This window comes from Nematostella vectensis, chromosome 2 (genome assembly GCF_932526225.1).
Source record: "Nematostella vectensis chromosome 2, jaNemVect1.1, whole genome shotgun sequence".
NCBI lineage: Eukaryota > Metazoa > Cnidaria > Anthozoa > Actiniaria > Edwardsiidae > Nematostella > Nematostella vectensis.
The window spans coordinates 11,769,393-11,791,127 of record NC_064035.1 but is presented as its reverse complement, the minus strand read 5'-3'; the positions used below and the strand labels follow the sequence as shown (position 1 = coordinate 11,791,127).

The 21,735-nt window shown below is 40.9% G+C and overlaps 2 protein-coding genes and 2 long non-coding RNA genes across 5 annotated transcripts; 3 read left to right on the top strand and 1 right to left on the bottom strand.

Moving 5' to 3' along the window:
* Nucleotides 1-9: 9 nt before the first annotated feature.
* On the top strand, nt 10-4,111 carry LOC5514011 (oxidoreductase NAD-binding domain-containing protein 1). The gene is made up of 7 exons (XM_001634221.3): nt 10-188; nt 344-401; nt 599-708; nt 887-1,028; nt 1,254-1,463; nt 1,534-1,636; nt 3,231-4,111. Exons 1-7 carry the CDS (start codon nt 76-78, stop codon nt 3,395-3,397), a joined length of 903 nt encoding a protein of 300 aa, XP_001634271.1. The 5' UTR covers nt 10-75; the 3' UTR covers nt 3,398-4,111.
* LOC5514017 (protein white) lies at nt 3,467-21,183 on the bottom strand. 2 transcript variants are annotated; one of them, XM_001634172.3, is made up of 19 exons: nt 20,907-21,183; nt 19,081-19,129; nt 18,511-18,697; nt 17,897-17,968; nt 17,571-17,669; nt 17,054-17,220; nt 16,263-16,334; nt 15,579-15,681; nt 15,238-15,312; nt 14,810-14,847; nt 14,194-14,299; nt 13,619-13,750; nt 13,177-13,269; nt 9,509-9,566; nt 6,229-6,306; nt 5,819-5,924; nt 5,070-5,170; nt 4,665-4,759; nt 3,467-4,084 (listed from the first exon to the last, which is right to left on the bottom strand). In XM_001634172.3, exons 1-19 carry the CDS (start codon nt 21,181-21,183, stop codon nt 3,983-3,985), a joined length of 2,010 nt encoding a protein of 669 aa, XP_001634222.2. In that variant the 3' UTR covers nt 3,467-3,982. The 2 variants fall into 2 exon arrangements, with proteins under 2 accessions (XP_001634222.2, XP_032239520.1); XM_032383629.2 differs by lacking the exon at nt 20,907-21,183 and adding an exon at nt 19,873-20,120.
* On the top strand, nt 15,675-18,058 carry LOC116619164. The gene is made up of 2 exons (XR_004296548.2): nt 15,675-15,805; nt 17,576-18,058. It is a non-coding gene; the product is annotated as an uncharacterized LOC116619164 (long non-coding RNA).
* On the top strand, nt 20,276-21,351 carry LOC125560953. The gene is made up of 2 exons (XR_007306966.1): nt 20,276-20,488; nt 21,054-21,351. It is a non-coding gene; the product is annotated as an uncharacterized LOC125560953 (long non-coding RNA).
* Nucleotides 21,352-21,735: the final 384 nt, after the last annotated feature.

Sequence of the window (21,735 nt, the reverse complement as noted above, 5' to 3'; positions counted from 1 at the left end):
CGCCTGGTAAATGTTGTGATTTTCATCACACAGCTTACGTAACTATCAGGCTCAGTATTACAGTAGCCACACGGAATGATTGCATCACATCATATGAATCAAAGGGTTAACAAGTGTCTGCGCCTATGGAATATATTCTCTCCATACTCAATCAAACAACGGACAGATTTTCAGCTTTTGCTAGAAAGGTAGATGAACCTGCAACCCGAGCAAACGTTATATTGTGAATATGCGATTACTGTTCTTTTTGTGTATATATAGACTTTACTTAAATAATACTTACTTATAAGCTTATGTAGCTTCTCATTCACTAAGTAATTACTTACCAAACTTTAACATTAAGGTTGACGATGTCATATTCGACACATACGGAACGTACGGAGCAATCAACCAGACAACAGGTATATATTGTGTACATTAAATTGTTTTTTTTATTGCCAAATGTTTTATTATAGGCTGTAGAAATCTATGCATACTCACGACATAAATCAAAGGCCCATAGGCTGCAACCCTCCCTGGATAATCCCTTGTAACCTTTATCCCCCAGCAGTATATCATACATTTTAAATAATTTCACCAAGTCTACTATATTTTTTAGGTTATATCAAAAGCATCAGTAGTGGACATCAAGAAATTATCAGATACAGTGAAAGGACTAACATTAAAGGTTGCTGAAAATTCCCACTTCATTTTTAAACCTGGACAATGGTAAGAGAAGAAATGTGCATTGTTTTGAAATCAAAATGTCACATTTGAAATGTTTAAACTTAAGTGATGTATTAATGCTCATAGATAATAGATGGATGCAGATGGTAGTAAAAATTTTCCTGAGCATAAAATACCTCATGCAAAAGTCCCTGTCTTATATTTAAAGGTGATTTTTTAGGGTTGACTTCTTTGCTCCAGGGGTATCAGTTGTTGGTGGCTTTTCGATCTGCTCATCGCCCTCTCAGTTGCATAGCCATAGGAGCTTTGAGCTTGCTGTTAAGTACAGCACTCACCCACCTGCACATTGGGTGCACACTAAGGTATGGATGCCATGCACCTAATAGAAAGGTATTCATGGGTGCTATGAAGTCACAAGCATGTATAGCTATGAGTTGGTGCATATGATTTTGTCTCCTATAAAAGAATTGCCAAATCTTATGCCTTCCTCTTTCCCCCGAAGGATTTTACGTCTTCATCTTTACCTTTTCTTGTCTGAGGCACTTTACTTCAGCAGTTTGATGATACTTTTGATTCTTATATTCTAGTGCAAGCCAGGAGACGAAGTTCAAGTAAGAGTAGGAGGAGACTTTCATTACATCAAACAAAAGGGTTGCAAGGATGACCTGCTGTTGATTGCTGGGGGTGTAGGAATAAACCCCTTATGGTCTATGATGCAGTTTGTTTGCGAAGAGAAACATACAGGGAATATAAGTCTTCTTTACAGTGCAAGTACTCAAGAAGAGTTACTATTTAAGGTTTGTGAAAATAATATTTTTTTCTACCATTCTTTCATTTGTTTTACTTTTGCTTTTTTTTTTTGTTTAGGATAGCATATCCACTTTATGTGAGAAGAATCCATCAGTCACCTGTAAATTTTTTGTAACCAAGGAAAAGCTTGAGAGAGATATGATAGATAAATATACTCAAAGTAAGTGTACACATTACAACCAGCACATACCATGTGGGAGGCACATAACAAGCCTTTATCACCGAGACACAATCAAGTAAGCCCTGGGAGGTTCCCTATAACTCACATAGCAAAGAAAGGGGGCAAAATTGCTTAGCTTTAAAATATTTATTTTCTTGCTTGTTGAGCAATTGCCAGATGGTAGGTGTACTTTTTGCATAATATGCCAGGGGTTTCATTGAGTTTCAGAGTAGGTGTTGGAGATTGATAAGTATGGGTTGGAAGTTACTTTATTTTATTAGTAAAATGTAAATCAACTTTTTTTTTAACCCATTGACTCCTGGCTTTTTTGGAGCTGAATTTACAAAAAACAGACTGAAAACAGATACTTCCCCCCTATTCTGAGTTTTATACAGCCCGTCAAAGTCAAACACAGCTGCACCTAGTCAGCGGTATCCAAGCTTTCCAACAGTGCTTTGCGGTCCCCACTTTTAATCCCTTGTCGTTGTGCTGAAGCCAGCACAAGTTGATGGTTGCTTGTATTTTTCATCAAAAATACAGCTATGAGCATATTAGGAGAGTGTCTCAGGACATCATGAAGTCTTTTGGGGCATAATTGAGTGCTTTGCTTATGGATATTTGCAAGCAAAGGTGGATTCATGATGATTTTTTTCTTGTTTGGCTTTGCCCGGATGAGAAAATAATTTTCTAATGAATCACCACAGCTCTCCTAAATGCTGTCTTTTCTGAAACCAAATTGATTCCAAAATTGTTTACACTGTTATTCTGGGTCTGTATGACCTGGAATTGATTTGTTTGGCTTCGGGGTGAAAAGACTTATAAAAAACCATCTGACTTTGGGGAGAGGAGTGTTGACTGGCCCTCCCCTCGTGAATTTTCCCCTGGATTTCCCAGAATGCTTTGCAATACGTTAAGATATTTTCGTGGTTGTACAATCCTTCAAGGAATGGACATTGTGTTTTGAGGCCAAGGAAATGTACCTGGAGGATCAGAATAAAGGTATCTTTTTGTGTCTTGAGCTGTGTTTGCTGATCTCTCTCCCTTGTGTGGTATTTTGAGCGTTTTATTGAGAGGGGTGATTCTGCTTTTCTCTCCTTGTTCGATTTGAGATTTGTCAAAGAACCTGTGCTATTATTTGGCTTAAGAGTAGATGCCAACACCTTGGTTGGATGCATATCTGCAAGACCATTTATCCCTTAGACTGATGCCTGAGTATCTTCATCTTGTTGTGTTTATTTTTAATTTATGAATTTTTTGGGTTGTGGGTACTTCCCAAAGCCGGTACAGGCCGGTTGAGGGGTCAATGTGTTTAGTAGCTGGGGGCTGGTGGAAAATAGGCCGGGGAAAATATATGGTGAAAGCACATTTTTGCTGCTCTGTGTCCAATTACCTTCACACCAATTAACTGTCCAGTTAATTGATGTGTCCAATTAACTTCAAAAAAGCTGTCATTAATTTTCCCTTCTGTCATTGAGCACATCTTTACATTAAGGTTAAAGAGGGATAACATGTGATAGAGTATGTTATCCTAAGTGGTAGCTATATAAGTCTTATGTTGTTTACACTTGTCAACACTGAATTCATTTGTTTTTAGCTGGAAGAATAACAGAAGACTCTCTTCGTTCTGCCATATCTGACAAAGATCGTAGTACACTGAGGGTATTGTTGTGTGGACCACCAAATATGACTCAGTTTCTTCTGGACAATTTAGTAAACCTTGGGTTGGAGTCAAGTCAGATAAAGTTTGAGAAGTGGTGGTAGCAGATAACACTAAACTCAAGTCAAAAGGGAAATTCGACTGAATAGATGTTGAAACGTATATAGACTGGATGACAACAAATACAATTTATTAATTCTATACTGCTGTTTTAATTTGATCATGTTAATTTATTGTTCCTATAATCAGATTGCACTAAACTAGCGAGATACATTGCCATCCTGGCCAGTAAATGCCAAGGGTTAAAAGGAGGAGTGTCACACCCATTGTACATAAAACGTTTGATAATTGTGCATTGCCATCTGGGTGGGTATGTGTGTGGCTTCTTCACCTGACTAAAGTCACATACAGTGGCAAAATAGCACAAATTGTTTCAGTTATGAATCATGAACTATTCTCTTTGGCTACACGTCTAAATCGCAAACACTTCATGATTAAGAAAAGGCTATTAGGCCCTAACCAAACAACAGGCAAGTTTTTACTTGTACTGATTCATTTGGCTAGGGCTTAACAGTAAGAATTACTATTTTGAAATGGTTGTATAGTGAAAAACTTCATTATTCTCAAATAATTCTCAAATATCTCCCGACAATAAAGCAGACCATGGGCAAAACAGTGGCATCCAGAGTTTATTGCTTCTTATAGGCCCTTCGCAGGAGAAAGAGGAAAGCAAGAAGACGAAACACGAGAAGTAAGCCAATCAAAGCGTAGATATCTTTCATTAAGTTGTTCTGAAATAAAGACATAGAATTATATTATTTATATGTTTTTTCTATTTAATAATTAGACTACTCGTTCTCGTTTTCTATGAGTCAATAGATAGTTAATGTGGCGAGTTGACTATTAAATAGTCAACTTGCTTAGACTACGGTCTTAAACTCCACGGCCCCCGTAACGCGAAAGCCTTTCGAGGATTCACCCACAATTGATCTAGGTAGCCGGACTTTTTTTGTACCAGTCCACATACCATACCTATTGACTCATAGAAAACGAGAACGAGTAGTCTAATTCTTTTAGTATAAATCCAGTCACATACTACCTTCGAATAACTGACGATTTTAATAATAATTAATGTTGTTTTGTGTGAAAAATGCCGGTTTTTCGGTACTTGCTATCTATCGCTCAATAGATAGTGAGTACAGGAGCCAATCAAATCGCTGGATTCGTGATAGTATGTGAGTAGATTTATACTAATATATAGATATATAGATATATAGATTATATACTTAATCCTAAAAATTTTAATTAGTAAAGGTGATATTAAGAGCAGGCATTGAAATAAGCAAATTAAAAAAAACGGAGTTAACCTACCTCTTTTAGGCCTAGGAATGCGATAGCTGCTTTGCCATCTGCTATACAGACCCCTCCCTCAGTAGAGTTGTTAGTTGTACCACCACTACAGTTTTCTGTCACAAATGATTAAAAAACTTTTTGATTTTTTTTTTCAATTAGTTTACCTACCTAGACATTGTATGCTATTTACAGCAGCCCTAAATTCTTTTGAAGATTTCCATGGCACCAGGCCTCTATAAACCACTATAAACAATGTCTGGTATTGACGATAGGAGACATTTATTCCTTACCCCCCCCCCCCCCCCCATCTCCCCCAATTTTCGTTATGTAACCCTTCCAGCGATGATAATAGTGATGATGACAATGATGATGATAATATTGATTATGATATTGGTAATATAAAATTCGAAAATGAGTATTTACCAATGTTACCATAGTTTGTCCACTGGTTCAGGTTTAAGAGTTCGAATCCGTATTGGAACCACGACAAGTACTGAAGCCATAAGAAGTACACAGGGACCGTGCTGCAGAGTACATAAATGCAGTACATTACAATACAATGTTGACTCATTGCCGGCTGATTTACAACAGATTGTTCGTGATCGTTGGGGTGATCGTCGGCAAAATCGATTTTAACCTAGCACTTTGGGTGCGGTCAACTCGGAAATACCCCTAAGAGATAGCAAATTGTGTGTGGTTGAAGGAGTTTTTAACCCTAAGAGATAGCAGAATAAAAAAAAACGTTTAACACCCCCTTAGGAATAGCAGTTAGTCGAATTTTATACCCTAAGAGATAGCAGAATCGAAAAAAAAAGGTTAAACACCCTTTAGGAATAGCATTTGGTCGAATTTTAAACCCAAAGAGATAACAGAATCGGAAAAATTATTGGATAGCAGTCGGTCGAAATTTTCTACCCTTAAAGATAGGACGGTCACCCCCCGTCTACTTTATGGAGAGTCCCTCCCCCCCCCCCCTCTCTCCCCGGGCGGGAATACCCAAGGTTTACAGAGACTCGCGCACCACCGAAAACAACGAACAATCGCTGACGAGAGGGTTGGCGGCTGCTGGGAGCGACAAACATCTGGCACCCAATGTGACTAAGGGAACAATTGGCAGGGTATTTTTCAAATAGAACTTATTTATAAAGCACGCATTAATTCTGGAAACTTACGTGTTTTTGAGGTAGAACCCACCAAGCAGGAGAAGCGGAAGCATCAAAGGCGTACTGATTGCACCAGCAGCCTGTACTGTGCTTACCAGAGTCGATACAACATAGCCTAGCATAAACACATGAATCAGTCGATACACAGCAGGGCCCTAGCAGGAGGGGGTGGGGCACTGGGGACATGTGTCCCCCGAAAAAAATTACAAGGAAATGAAAAATAGGGGTGTGGCTGTGCCCCCCCCCCCCCAGTATTTTCTTAATGTTTTTGTATTTGTGCCCCCCCCCTCCCCGAACCTCACATGGCCTGCTACGGCTATGCATGGCCTAGCATTAACACACGCACCAGGGTCGAAACAATATAACTAATACATATAATATAACTATTTTCATTATTTCATTATTCCCCCTGTTTGTACCGTATGAGACTGCCACATTTGTCGTCAACGCTAGAATGCCATAGGTAAGTAGGTAGCGGAGGCCATTGCTTCGGAGACCTGTAACAAAGGAAATGAGATGCGTGCATCTAGGGAAGAGGTGAACAGAGGGGTCATCTGGGGACAGAGAACTTTAAAAAAAAAATTACTGGTCGCTGGATAAAAAGAGTTTCAGCCATATTTCGTATACTTTCTGCGTCCCTGGAGCGTCGAGAAACTCTGCTAGCAAGGCGATGATTTCCTCTGTTATCCTGAATCGGACCTTGTGAAGTGCCTTTTTTACTGATTTACCATTATTAGCCACCTTCATGTTAGCTATTTCTTTTATATACAGTACGAACATTTGCGACCTACACGAAGGAAATTATGAAAAATAGTCAGCAAGGCCTTTTGGTGTTCTGCAATTAATTAAAGAAGGACCCGCGGTATAAAAGGCGCGGACAAAAATTGTGATTGAAAATAAAATTCAAAAGCAGCGCGCGCTCGTTTGAAATGACGCTATTTTTCAGCGCGCGTGTGAAAATAACGAAACCTGAACATTTTTTTTTTGCTTCAAAATCGCTCCAAATTCTGAAAAGGGAATTAAATTTGATTGAAATTTAAATTTCCTACAGATCTTTGAAAATTTTCCTGGCCGTGCGAAAGGAGATTGAATCGAGTGAATAATTCCAAGTTTTGGCGGGAAAATCTGAATCACTTAAATCCGTTAAAATTCAGAGACGGCAATACCACAAAATATTGGCAAATTGTTTTCTATTGCAATGCTACCCACAATGAAGCGAATAATAATTTAAAGTCGAGACTTTTATGCGAAAAAAGAAAATATCGTTTTGTTGTAGGTTTCAAAAACGGCGCGCGCTCGTGAGAATGTCGCCATTCTTGATTGCGAATGCAGCTCGCGCACACATACAAAAACAATAAATAGATATCAGATCGGTTTTAGAAAGGGCTTTCGCACGACCGACCATTTATTAGTACTAAAAACCCTAATTGACTCTTATAAATCAAGCCACAAACCGCTTTTTACGTGTTTCATCGACTTTAAAAAAGCATACGACAGTGTCGGGAGAGAGGGTTTACTTTACAAACTAATAAAAATAGGGTGTAGCGGAAGATTTATCACCCTTTTACAAAGTATGTATTCAGATGTTAGATCATCAGTTAAGCTAGACCAGGGTATAACGCCTTCCTTTTCTTCTCACGTTGGGGTGAAACAGGGATGCAGCCTAAGCCCAACCCTTTTCAACATCTTCATCAATGATATTCCAGAAATATTCTCTTCATCGTGCGACCCAGTAAAACTCGATAATACATCAAAACTTAACTGTTTCCTCTATGCTGATTATTTGGTTATACTATCTGACTCAGCCACCGGTCTAGAAAATTGCCTCCACAAACTAAAAATGTACGCAGATAAATGGAAGCTCACAGTTAATATGAAAAAATCTAAAGTATTAGTTTTTGGTCCGCAACAATACCGGCGGCAATTTACAACAGGTAAATGGGACTACGGTGGAGAGCCATTAGAATGTGTAATACACATATCTAGGTCTGAAGTTTTATTGCTCGGGAAATTTTAAAAGTGCCCTAAAAAGTCTATACAACAAAGCCACACGTGTATACCACTGTATTTTAAACCGTCTGTCAAATGTTGAAAATGTGTCAATACAAGTACTGTTGAAATTGTTTTCGCCACTCGTTGTACCAGTATTACTGTACGGTTGTGGAAGTTGGGGTACATGCCTTTTAGGAAGGGCTTCATCGTATGCAATTTTTGAGACTAAATTTTTCAAAGTAAACTATATATGGAGAACTGGGAAAAGCCCCACTAATAGTACAAATTTCTTCCCTGGTGGCAAAATATTGGTGCCGAATAAAAAGTAGGATATATGAAAACACCTTAGTGGGGGAAACGGCGAAGATCAGCCTTTCTTCAACATCTAATGTCCCTGTAAGGATTATCAATTCCCTATTTGCTTGGTGTGATTTAAAGACACTACAGGAAATAGATGTTGAAGACCAACAAATTCATACCCTAGGAAAATATATTAAGAAAGTACTATATAAGAACCCAGGCACAGTTAAATCAAAATAGTGGAAAGCTACGCACTTATTGCAAGATCAAGACAAATTTTAAACTAGAAAAATATTTACCAGAAGCTAATGTTCGACGCCGACAATCTATGACTAGATTGCGTGTCTCGGCACACAAACTAGCAATTGAAACAGGCCGCTATAAAAATTTACCTTATGAATTAAGGATTTGTGAAAAATGTGAAAAAAATAAGGTTGTGGATGAGTACCATACCTTAATGGAATGCGACTATGTCAATGGTATACGTCGAGTATTTTTTAATGATCTATTCGCAATCAATAACTCTTTCAAACTGTTAAGGCCAAAAGACCTTTTTTTGTATATTATGAGCTTAACAGATGACTCCATTGCGAGCCTAGTCCTGAAATTTTGTGATGATGTAATTAAATATTATGAATAGAGGATAGGCATAAGCCAACCTATTTTGTATATTATCCTAATATACCTGTATTGGTATTTATTGGAATAAAGTTATTATTATTATTCAGACTAAAAATATCTGCTAAATTTTACAGATTTGTTTCCTGAAGTTGAATAATTATTTGACTACCAGGTTGAGATATAAAGATGACGGTAAAAGTTGTAACCACACAACGTTCTGTAGCAATAACTAAGAAGACATGAAGACGGGAACCGGTTTAGCGCGCTCATATATTTTCTGATGTAATTTGGTTGACATCGCCCTATGACCGACAGGTTCTCCAATAAGGGTTCTGGATTCCGGATCCTAGTTTGTGGATTCCGGATCCTAGTGTGGGGATTCCGGATTCCAAGTCTCATTTTTTCCTGGATTCCGGATTCCAAATATTCAAATAAATTTTATGCTACAAGTCTCATTTTCCCATGGATTCCGGATTCCGGATTACCTGTCATGGGGCGCTTGACATCTCGATCTACGTCACAAATGACTAGGACCCTATAGATTTGAGTTATTCGCGCGAACGCGAGTTTTATAGGGGCCAAACGAACCACATACCATTTGAAAGATGAAAATATTAAGAATTGACAAAGTCTATCAACTTTAACAGGTTATATGGACTTAAAAGTTGGCAGACGTTAAGGAAAAGTTTCTTATCTATGGCGAGAGATAACAAATTTCAATCAACTGATCAATACAGAGATTGGTGAAGGTGGGACTGCGAAAGTGTTGCGATATCAGTTTCTTACCTATCATCCAATAGGGTATGGTGACAAGAATCAGCGGCGATAATAAAAACACTGGAAGCTGCAAGAAAACAACATACGGATTCTTGGTGACAAGAATCAGCGGCGATAATACAAACACGGGAAGCTGCAAGAAAACAACATACGGATTCTGTACTATTTAAAAAAAGAAGGGACGACACGATATATCAGACCGAACAGATACTTTTCCCGGGCTGACGAGTCCAGAACAGGGCTTCAATTGCCGTCTAGCGTGACTAGTCTACTACCATGGACTGCCATGACTTGCCATGGACTACCATGGACTGTCATGACTTGCCATGGACTACCACGGACTGCCATGACTTGCCATGGACTACCATGGACTGCCATATACTAAATGGCAAGGCATGGCAGTCCAGTAGTCCACTACCATGGATTGCCATGACTTACCATTAGGGAAAGTTCATTTATTATCCCGAGGGAGGGGGGGGGGGGGGTCGTGAGGATACTGTGGATACTGGGGGGAGGGTTATAAATTTTTGAGGTCTAAAGGGGGGACGCCGGAAGTGTTTAGATTTTATATAGGGGGGAGGTCACTGATTCCTGTGGTTGTTGTCTCTACTATATAATTTCACGTGTCTGAAGTGTCAAATCAGACTTCTTGGTTTATTTGGCATGCACAATCCAGGAGTCCAGGATACGTATTAAGCCACATTTTATCTATGCAATGCAAACCTGTATACACCCTAAATACATCTTTTTCCGCTTTTTCCGGTTTCCGCTTTATAATATTATAAAGTGCCTATGTTCCATATCTCAAGTATAAACAAAACATTTTAATGCTATAAGCGCTTATTCTCCATCATCAAAATCCTCGCTTATATCTGATTCGCTGTCTTCTTCGCTCTCTTTCTTTTTTCTTTCCTCATGCTGTGCTTTTTTTAAAAGTCATCTATAGCATCAACCATTATCAGGTTGCAACCTGGAGTTAGTAAATTGGGCTACTCCTCCACTTTCTGTCCAGCTTGCAGCTAATCTCGTGATCGCGTTCCTTTTACATTGTCATTATGCCGTTCCTTTCTTTGCCCCTTCTTTCTTCGACTTTCAGGAGGGGGGGGGGGGGGGGGGGGGGACCGAAAATACGGGGCAAGCGTAAGGAGGAGGGGGGGCATGGAAAATTTTTATCAAAATCCTCACACCCTCCCCCCCCCTCGGGATAATAAATGAATTTTCCCTTACTACCATGGGCCGCCATGTCTTGCCATTGAGTAATATGGACTGCCATATTACCTCCTGGGGGGGGTCTTTGGGTAAAAGGGGTATGGGTGACCGTCGGACACGAAAAAATTACTCTAAAAAATACCACGGTACGAAAAAATCACAACCCCCAAAAATACCTCTTACAAAAAATAACCCTAAAAAATACCAATAAAAATATTTTAATGCCATTTATCAAATAAATTTCTTGTAGTTTAAAAATGTAAATGACATGCTTGCAGTTTCATGGAAAATAGTTTTTTTTACAGAAACTGTAGTAAAACGGCAGAAACTGTGGTAAAACGGCGACAAAACGGCAAACTGTAGTCTATAAACATATACATTATCATATAAATCTAAAAGCTTCGCGTTCTTAGACCCTAAAAAATACCAATCCTCGGATTTCAAACCCTTGAAAACTACGGTAACCCCTACCCCCAATTTATAGGGAGTATATTACTACTTATTAGCATATTAAGTCATGGCAGTCAGTGGCAGCATACTGCCATGACTCGCCATTGACTACCATGGGCTGCCGTGACTTGCCATTGACTACCATGGACTGCCATGACTTGCCATTGACTACCATGGACTGCCATGATTTGCCATTGACTACCATGGGCTGCCATGACTTGCCATTGACTACCATGGGCTGCCATGACTTGCCATTGACTACCATGGACTGCCATGACTTGCCATTGACTACCATGGACTGCAATGACTTGCCATTGACTACCATGGGCTGCCATGACTTGCCATTGACTACCATGGGCTGCCATGACTTGCCATTGACTACCATGGACTACCATGACTTGCCACTGACTACCATGGACTGCCATGACTCGCCATTGACTACCATGGGCTGCCGTGACTTGCCATTGACTACCATGGACTGCCATGACTTGCCATTGACTACCATGGACTGCCATGACTTGCCATTGACTACCATGGGCTGCCATGACTTGCCATTGACTACCATGGGCTGCCATGACTTGCCATTGACTACCATGGGCTGCCATGACTTGCCATTGACTACCATGGACTGCCGTGACTTGCCATTGACTACCATGGGCTGCCATGACTTGCCATTGACTACCATGGACTGCCATGACTTGCCATTGACTACCATGGACTGCCATGACTTGCCATTGACTACCATGGACTACCATGACTCGCCACTGACTAAGATGGACTGCCATGACTTGCCATTGACTACCATGGACTACCATGACTTGCCACTGACTACCATGGACTGCCATGACTCGCCATTGACTACCATGGGCTGCCGTGACTTGCCATTGACTACCATGGACTGCCGTGACTTGCCATTGACTACCATGGACTGCCATGACTTGCCATTGACTACCATGGGCTGCCATGACTTGCCATTGACTACCATGGGCTGCCATGACTTGCCATTGACTACCATGGGCTGCCATGACTTGCCATTGACTACCATGGACTGCCGTGACTTGCCATTGACTACCATGGGCTGCCGTGACTTGCCATTGACTACCATGGACTGCCATGACTTGCCATTGACTACCATGGGCTGCCATGACTTGCCACTGACTACCATGGACTGCCATGACTTGCCACTGACTACCATGGACTGCCATGACTCGCCACTGACTGCCATGGACTGCCATGACTTGCCATTGACTACCATGGACTGCCATGACTTGCCATTGACTACCATGGACTGCCATGACTCGCCACTGACTACCATGGACTACCATGACTTGCCACTGACTACCATGGACTGCCATGACTTGCCACTGACTACCATGGACTACCATGACTCGCCACTGACTGCCATGGACTGCCATGACTTGCCATTGACTACCGTTGCGTGCTTGATGTTGCAATCTTTCTTTATTTCGTGATCCTGTGTATTGGTGCTACAGCCCACATTAGTGATGCGACCCCTATATTCGTGATGGTTATCATTGACGATTTACCGGCTCAAGCGCCGCCTAGCGTGATGAGTCGGCTGCGAGGGAGACCAGGACTGTGTTGACGGAAGGGCTGATGGTGGTGAGCCTTTGAAAGTTTTGTTTAATATAAAGCCGCATTGTCACCAGTTTACTTCCGGTCGATTAAGTAACAATATCCGATGATTTTAAACAGAAAACGCGAAAAATATTTCAAAATATTGAAAGCAGTGTGTCTGTTGGAAGTTTCTTTAAGGATGTGATTGATAATTTAGAGCGGATGGCCTGTTAAATATCTCGGATTCTAATAGATTCTTTTGTTTTTAAAAGTTGAGGTTTCCAGTTTACTTCCCTCCGGAAGCACACCGCTTGGTTATCTTGCGGACCTTTTACTTGAGTTTGGGAATTCAGAATATTTCAATCCCTCCACAGCGCATAGATCGCATATATTTATTTCTCGGATTCTAAATTATTTTCATGGAGAAAATGTTAACTCACCTCTGCCATATTCTTGCACAGAAAGTACACATCCGTACGATACATGCCGTTTTTGTGCTCACGTATAAACACAGGTAGCTCGATCGGGAAAACCTGGAAGGCAAGCTGAGGGTCAAACTAAGAATGGGTCGCGGCTGCTTTCACGATATCTTATGTCGTTTATCGCGCGCACATTCGTCAAGGATTTTTTAGCATTCTACATACAGCAAAAGTAATACCAAGCCAGGTAAAAGTGAAATTTTGAAACATTTTATACAGAGTGTATTTATTCAATGTTCTGCATCCCCGATGAAGCAGCATTTTTATAAATGGTACATGACCCGATACTTAAGAATTGCGCATTTTTTTTGTTAAAGCCTCTCAAAACCTGCAGAAACTCTGGAAAAGAAGTCTTATATTTTTTTTTAGGATGGAATGCATTCATGTGCGTGGATCAACTTACAAATGTGACAGCGGCCAGGTTTGAGAAGGAAGTAGAAGTGATGAGAAAGAACAGAGCGCCTGCAATGTTCTGCACGCCCGTGGTGTCCACCACAGTCTGGAAGTAGATTAGCCCAGCGATTAGACCCACCGCCTGGGAAAAAGAAAATGCATTTTAGTCTTAATCTCACTTAGAGTTTCCCAGGAGAGGTGACGGCACAGCGTTCACATCTGGAGAGTGTCTGTAATTGGGGGGAGGGGGGGGGGGTAGGGGGGCGTTAGCCCCTATATGTATAATGACATCTCCTTTGGGTAGATCCTGGCCACGCCCTTGCTTGGTGTGTCACACTGACACGCCTATGATCACGAGGTTCGGGATCTCACTTCATTCACCATAGTTGCCACATGGTTTGTATATTTTAAAATCACAGTTTTATTCAACAAGTATTCATAGAGCCCGAAAGGGCTGAGCGGGTAACCACTAAGTAGATCAATTTGTACAGCCAAAATCAATGCTTGCCCTGTTGCCTGGTGCCATCATCACTTCTAAGATTTCAGTGCTAAGGTGCTCCTAAAGCAGGATGACGAAGTACTCACGATGTTTTGGAGGACCCTAATCCTAAACACGGTCTGATCCCGTGTAGTGCTGAGCCAGCTCCTCCACAGCACTGCACTGAACTGGTTGCACCACGACGCCTTGTACCTAGCACAATAAGACACAGATCTTCCTACTTTAGCTTGTGTTGGACTAGACATTGCGGGATAATCATTATATCAGTTTATTTGGTATGCCTCGATTTTTTATCTAAAAATATGGGTGTGGCCACAGCAGGTGGTGAATGCGGGATATTCATTATATCAGTTTATTGGGTATGCCTCGATTTTTTATCTAAAAATATGGGTGTGGCGACAGCAGGTGGCGAATGCGGGATATTCATTATATCAGTTTATTGTCTCGATCTTTATCTGAAATAAGGGCATAGCTACAGCAGATGGCGGGAAAGAGACCGTGAAAGCCCTAGGCTGAAGCAAGCGTCGACAGGCGTTGTGTCACACGCTTACAAAAACGCTACGGGGGAGCCTGTGGTTACTGTGTAAGGCTACGCATACGGCAGTAAACAAAGTAACCTAAAAATCTAAGGTTATATTCATGTTTTTTTTAAATCTATCTTTAATCGTATTAAATGTAGAATTATCGAGCTGATTCACTCACGGTGTTTTCAGTATGACATCTGTTTCACTGAATGAATCCTGTGTAAAATGAGATTGAAAAAATGCTCACATTTCCTATGAATCATACGTAAAGTATCTTAATAAAAAACAGTTAATAACATAATAAGATAAATCATCGTTTCTGATTATGAGCATTTTAAAAAAAAGTTTGAATTCGCAGAGTAAAATATGGCCAATGGAGACGAGAAATAGATCGAGTTATATGGGTAGTTACAGTTAGCAGGGATACATATGGCCAAGGGAGTCGGAGGAAAAGTTCGCGCAAAATATAAGGGAAAACGAACTTTGTTCCAGTTGGAATTTGAATTATTTCAGCTAGAGTTAAGGGAGATTCGAGTTAACCTAGGACAAGTTGACGAGAGATTCGAGTTATCCGAGCTCGAGTGGGCTATATTTCCCGCTACTTACTGTACTCGTAGTGCTCATCTTCGAGTCACGTCCGTCCTTCGCCGCAATCTTTTCGTCGTAGATGTCACAAATTTCCTGAAGTGTAAAATCAAAAGCGCAATATAATCATAACAGTGCAACAGGCTTTAACCCATGGAGGAAGCACTTTATCCCTTTGACTCGACCTCGTTGTATCTGCTCTCATTTTGTCTTAGAAGGATTATTATTAATTCATTTGTATGATTGACGACATTTTGGTAGGTCACTCATAAATGTTTCTTTATAGTGTCCCTGACCCTAACCATTACTATAGTGAACCATATATGCAGGATCTACAGACATTTTCATTAATCACCGCTGACCTTGATGCGATGGTGGCTCTCATCTTCTTTGCCTGGAACAACAGCCAGCGTATGCACAAAGTAATCAGCAGGATTGAAGTTAGGCGGACATGAGTAACCCATGCTAGAAGAAAAGACGACTTATTACCTCACTAATGCTATGGACGATGGAGAGCACCCCGGAGCTATAGAAACACTACATATGCAAGCCAGTGTGAAGAAGCAGATATTTACAATCACGAGTTAAGGTAATATTTACAACAAAGAAAAACGCTTGACTTTCGGTCACCATTCCGTCGAGCAAAAAGCATGTTTTCCTACGGTCTATCGTTACTGTATATCTGGAGAGATGACTGCCAGGCTCGAGGAGCCAGCGTCCTTTGCGGGCGTTCCCTAGAGGTTTCATATCGCTGGGTCCTCGAAGCATGCTAAGTAGTGTGCCATTGTATTCACAGGGAGGCATGGAGAGAGTTACTATACAGTAGATTGACAAAAGGTTGTCGTCAAGCCCGTAATGTGTAAGCATGGGTAAAACCTACTGAAGCACCTAACTGCATATATTAGCCGCACTACATAACTTTAGGATTAAGTATATTAAGTGGCTAACATATACCCATGCTTACATGCGGGCTTGTCGCGTAGTCGCGAAGCCGGTTGACGACAACCTTTTGCCAATCGACTGTATACTCAACACTTTTCACTTACTCGGCAAACGAAGAGATTGCATTATACGTAGGGCCAAGGTATGCTACTCGACCCTCCGCTAGTAACAGAATACTGGTGAAAAAAATAATGCACAATTAATGAGGCCAATATATAGCCTGTCTAACAATTGCAAAGAGAGGCTCTTATTTCAGCCGCGCTTCTATTCAGGTGCGCGCCACTTCTATCCCATGCGCTTACAACATAGGCTAACCAAGGTACAGTCTTTCAGAACGTCCATTTATTTGATGCCGGAGGGGGTCAGAAGCTAAATGCCTAAAAAAAGACTGGACAGATGGTTAACTTGCGTTAACGTCGGAGCCAAAAAGAACAAACTCGAGCAGCCCGCGAAAAATAATACCAGGAGCATTAAAATGAGAAACTTTCCATCGAATACGAAATTGTTCCTCCCTTAACACACTTTTTATGTGACTTTTTCATATATTTTTCATATGTGTTTAAAAAACACATGCGCCTCCCGGGTACGTTGCTCTCAGCCCCCTTCACTGCCAAAAAGTAGGTCGTGAAATACTCCCTTTTCCCTTTTTATCATTAGTAATAATGTACTCTCTATATATGAGTTCACCAGCACTCAAAGGATTTTGTTTCGACAAACCTTTGAATTTCAATTCACCTCCCCACATCTTCCCACAACTCTTTGAGACGTTCGCGTGAAACCGAGGTGAAATGAGAAAGTTTGTTTTTATCCTCGGTTTCAAGCAAACGTCGCAAAGAGTTGTGGGAAGATGTGGGGAAAGGTGAATGCCATTTTCGAGCTTTTGGAGGGGGGTTACCTGTCAAACATGGCGTAAACCTCTGATGACGGCTGATGAATAGTGCATACCACGGTCCTCCCTTGAGCGGCGAGGTTTTGAAGCGTCGCCACCACGCTTTGCGCCATGAATGAATCAAGTCCGGACGTCGGCTCATCCGCAAACAGGATCGCAGGGTCTGTCAGTACCTTAAGGGAAACCGTCAAAACTGTGCAATACGATATTATTTAATACACATGTACCTTGATCAATGGACGAATCTTTAACATAAAAGTTATCTCTTTCGCCGGGCTGGCCGAGTAGTGCTTGTGCCCTTGATTGTTGCTCAAGGCATAATTTTCTAATGTAAATGCAAGCTAGGGTTTGCGTTATTCTCTTTACAATACACACGGGAGAGAGAGGTGCTCGCCAAGGTCTTCTTGTCCAGAAACAACGGCAAAGTGGTTCAGACAACCAAACTTTTTAGGAATACATCGGGAAGGGGACATAACATTGGTCTTAGTTTGTGCTATACAACGAAACATTACATTTTCTTTACCTCAGATGCGAAAGAGAGCCGCTTCTTCTCGCCGCCTGAGATGCCGCGAATTCTTCCTGGTACGCCAATCAATGTGTCTGCACATCGCCGTAAGCCGAGCTGTAAAACATTAGAGAATGGGATTGTTTTGATAACCATTTTGGCTCACATGTGGAGACTTGCTCCAAGTCGACCTCAGCGGAAATTCCGGAATTTAAGCAAGCAGCGAGGCTCGCTTTTTATCGCTCTAAAGGAAAGTCTAGCTCACATATATGATGATAATATTCATTGATCAGTTGTTAGCTCAAGGATTGCTCTACCGTGACGATTCATTGAAAATATCTCACCTCATCCAAAATCTGCTCAACTCTTTCTAGTCGCTGTCTCTTGGTGAAATGCTTCTCCATCCTAAGCAAGGCCTAAAACACAAAACACAAAATGTAACAGTATTGTACATAGCACTATCTTGGCTCAAGGTGAACACATTAAATTAACTGAGTACTATATCATACATGTGTTTATAAAATACATAAAGATTTCATGAGGTAGGTCGCAAGCACAAGAGCAGAACTTGTAGTTTTCCTATTCTTGCTAAAAAGCATGATTTTTTAGCGCTTTTGTTCAATGGATTCTCAGCTTGTCATGTGCTTCGTCTTGCACCATTCTTCAGATTACTTTTCTATTTGAAGCATCCAGTCGTGACAAGATTTACGTTCTGAACGCGTTTCGTTGCTTTTGCATGAGCGCAAGCCCACCCTTCCAAGGGATTTTCAAGCTTTTAAGAATTCAGAACACGCCAGAATAACATTTGTTTCCTGAAAAATGTAGAGTAATTTTTTCATGCATTTGACTGTGGCTCATGGAATAATTAGAAAGGGGGGGGGGGGGGGGGGTAAGGTGGTGGCTGCTCCTTAATCTCCCTCATGGTACAATCACTATATTTGTATCTAGAATTTCTTACATTGAAAATCAGATGTTCTCTGACCGTCAACTTGCCAATGAACAGGTCTTCTTGTTGGACGTAGGCCGAGATGGTGTTGATGTCTAGTCCAACTGCTCGACCGTTGACCTTGACTGTCCCGCACACCTTCATATTTGCTATGTTGCGATGCGCCAAGACATTCATCAAAGTGGACTTGCCGGCGCCGCTAAATAGATGAAACCATTATTAGCTAACACAAATGACAACTAATTGACAGCTAGGTTGCCACTGACAGCAAGTTGGGATATGTGTGTGTTTGGGGAAGGGGTTGGGGGATTATTGAGTATTTGGGACGTCGGGATGTTGACAATGAGACCCGTATACAAGAAATAATGGCTTCGGGGCGAATAGTGAGAATATATAGGTTGTTTGAGTGTCAGATGTTCTGCCCTCTTTTCACAAACAAATTCGCACGTGCAAAGTTAACCACTTATCAAAAACAGGTGGCTAAGAGAGGGATCTTATTTGAAGACTTTATCATAAAAAAGACGCGGACTCTTTTTACTAAAAAGAGGTCGATATCCACCATCCCCTGAATCCACGCCGTACCTCGCTCCCATGATCGCCACGAGTGTCCCAGGCTTCACCTTTCCGCTCACTAAAAAAAAAAGAAATTTGAGCAATTCCTTTAAGAAAAAGCGAATATCTTAAAAAAGATTTAAAAGCTTCCCCCCCCCCCCCCCCCCCCCCCCACCTGTTCTAGAGAATTTTTATAGAGTATTCTTTTATTGTTGCTTCGTTTCGGTTTACCTGTGGCGCACGGAACTCGCATGCGCATGACCGGAGTTTTTTTCGAGCACATTTTCGGAACGTTTGTACAAGAGATTTGTATAGATATCCTCGGATTTCGTAGATAAAATGTTGTGTTGCCAACATTACCTTTGAATATTTTCTTACACTCAAAGCCATGTAAAACTAGTGTCACGCGAGAAATTATCGCAAGGTTCCAGGGATACGCTAGTACTTGTCACGCGGAATTAATAACGCAAGGTGACGGGTTTCGCTATTTTTATAACTTCATCATTTCATCATTTTAGACAATTTACCGACAACTTGTGCCGGGAGTTAATGATACGTATTGTTTAGTTAGGAGTCAACGGGATTTGGCCCCCCCTATGGAAGGCTTGTCCACATTGTTTTCAAGATACTCGAGAATCGTAAATCGAGTGCCTATTCCCGTTCCGTATTCATCAACTACCGGTAGAAAGTTGGCTTCATGAGCAGGTAACCCTAGGTATCATCTAGGTCCAGTGAAATTCTGGTATAGCCAGGAAGCAAGTGCAAAAATGATTGGAATTTTGTTAATCATTGTGGTCACGTATGAAGATTGCAGTGTGTTACCTCCGAAGTCAATAATAACCATGTAATCATTACGTAGGCACGGCAAGTCCAAGGGTAACTCACTGGCACACCCACGTTGGAAGGTCGCCCTTTGAACACCCATTGTCTGAAAACCTTATCCAAAAGAAACTAAACGGTTTCCGGGGTGTCAGTGAAGGTCTCTCATTTGGACATTTGGCCGACTTAGAGAGCATACAAAAGGGATGCGGTACGATACCCCTAGTTTGTCTTAAAATTTACTTGTAAACTCTGTGTAAAGCAGTTTTGTAACCAAGTAAACCCGGTACCGTCCCCACATCTCGTCTGTGTCGTTGTTACACGTTGTTAGTCACTTTGTCCTGTGAGTCATGTAGTAGTTACGTAGTCACGTAGCTGTTTACTCAGATACTTTTTCAACCCTTTGGACATTTACAGTTCTTTGTTAGACCTTGCTCATACAGTCAACATGCTGTTTCCTCTATTTCGTAATCTCGTCTATAATAGCAATTAAATGACATCACGGGTTTTGACAATTGTAACCCTAAGTGCTTGATGATTAGTTCATAGAAGTAAGGTTAGATAGACGAGATGACCTCCGCGTAAACGCATAATGAAATATCTATCTTCATTTAAGAAGGTATGCCGCACGTCAATAAACTGCTAACCTATTATGTCAATGATGCTACATAACAAGACTACAAAATTCACTACAGTATAACTACAAAATACTAGGGTAGCATAGGTAGATACCCCTATATCACTTTCTCTAGAAATAACACGATCGAAACCTTTTTCGTAAAAAGGCTTTTTGAAAATTTCTGCTAAATTTGAAAGAGTGAAAAGTTTTTTTCCACTAAAAGTCTTTTTTTTGTTTACGATAAAATATAACTCTCCCTGCATCCCGTCTAACGGGCATTTTTACGATTACGACGAAACTTAAGTGCTTTTTTATGTCATTCACAGTAATCATACAATATGAACAGGACTAAGCTGCTTCAGTAGTTCAGTTGAATGCAAACAATTCTGTATGGAAACATAGCCTGTCTATTATCTACCTTGCGTCAAAATCTGCTTTGTGTATGTCCCCTCAGTTCCTCTGCATGTGAGTTTCTCCCAGAGCGTTCGCTTCCCCATCGTCACCGACACGTTAATGTCATTCCAAGATAGGGTAACCGGTTCACGGGTATCTTCAATTTTAACAGGAAATTCTGCGGGCAAAACACCGGACAAAAGATCGCTTTCATCACCGGCTGTTGAAGGACTCGATGACTGTGAGGGGACCTCTTCGTTGTCTATGAGACCAGCTTCCATAGCACCGTCCTGAGCTGACATGATGCTCGTTTGCGCGCCTAACGTATGGAATTCGATCTTTGGCGTACCTCTCACACGAGAAAACAGACTTGATTGACAGCAGCTAAATATCTTTTACATAAGTCTTTTATTCTATTTAATTCCAGTGTATCTATTTATTGAGGTATAAAACTCATGGTCAAATGCCAAGCGTTTCTCAGTTTGGATGATCTTTGAAGAAATTCCCTTTCAGTTTTTCAGGGGAAACTAATGGGTAATTAATACTTTTCTAGTCCCTGGTAGCTTCGAGCTATCCGTGCCACTCTCTTGACTCTTTGAGTAGAGTCATTTTATTTAATCAACTCACACTTGAAAGAACGCTTATCATATAATTCTTTTTTCGAATTAAGAACATACGTGATTGGCACTTTTTGTTCATTGCAAATTCTTGGGGTGAAGGAAGAAAATAGAGCATACAAAAGGTTTTTTTTTTTTTTTTTTTTTTTTTTTTTTTGCAAAATCGGGCCTCGGGTATTTTTTAAAGGGTATCTGTGAGAAAATAGCTTTTTTACTAGAAATGGTATTTTTAGGGGC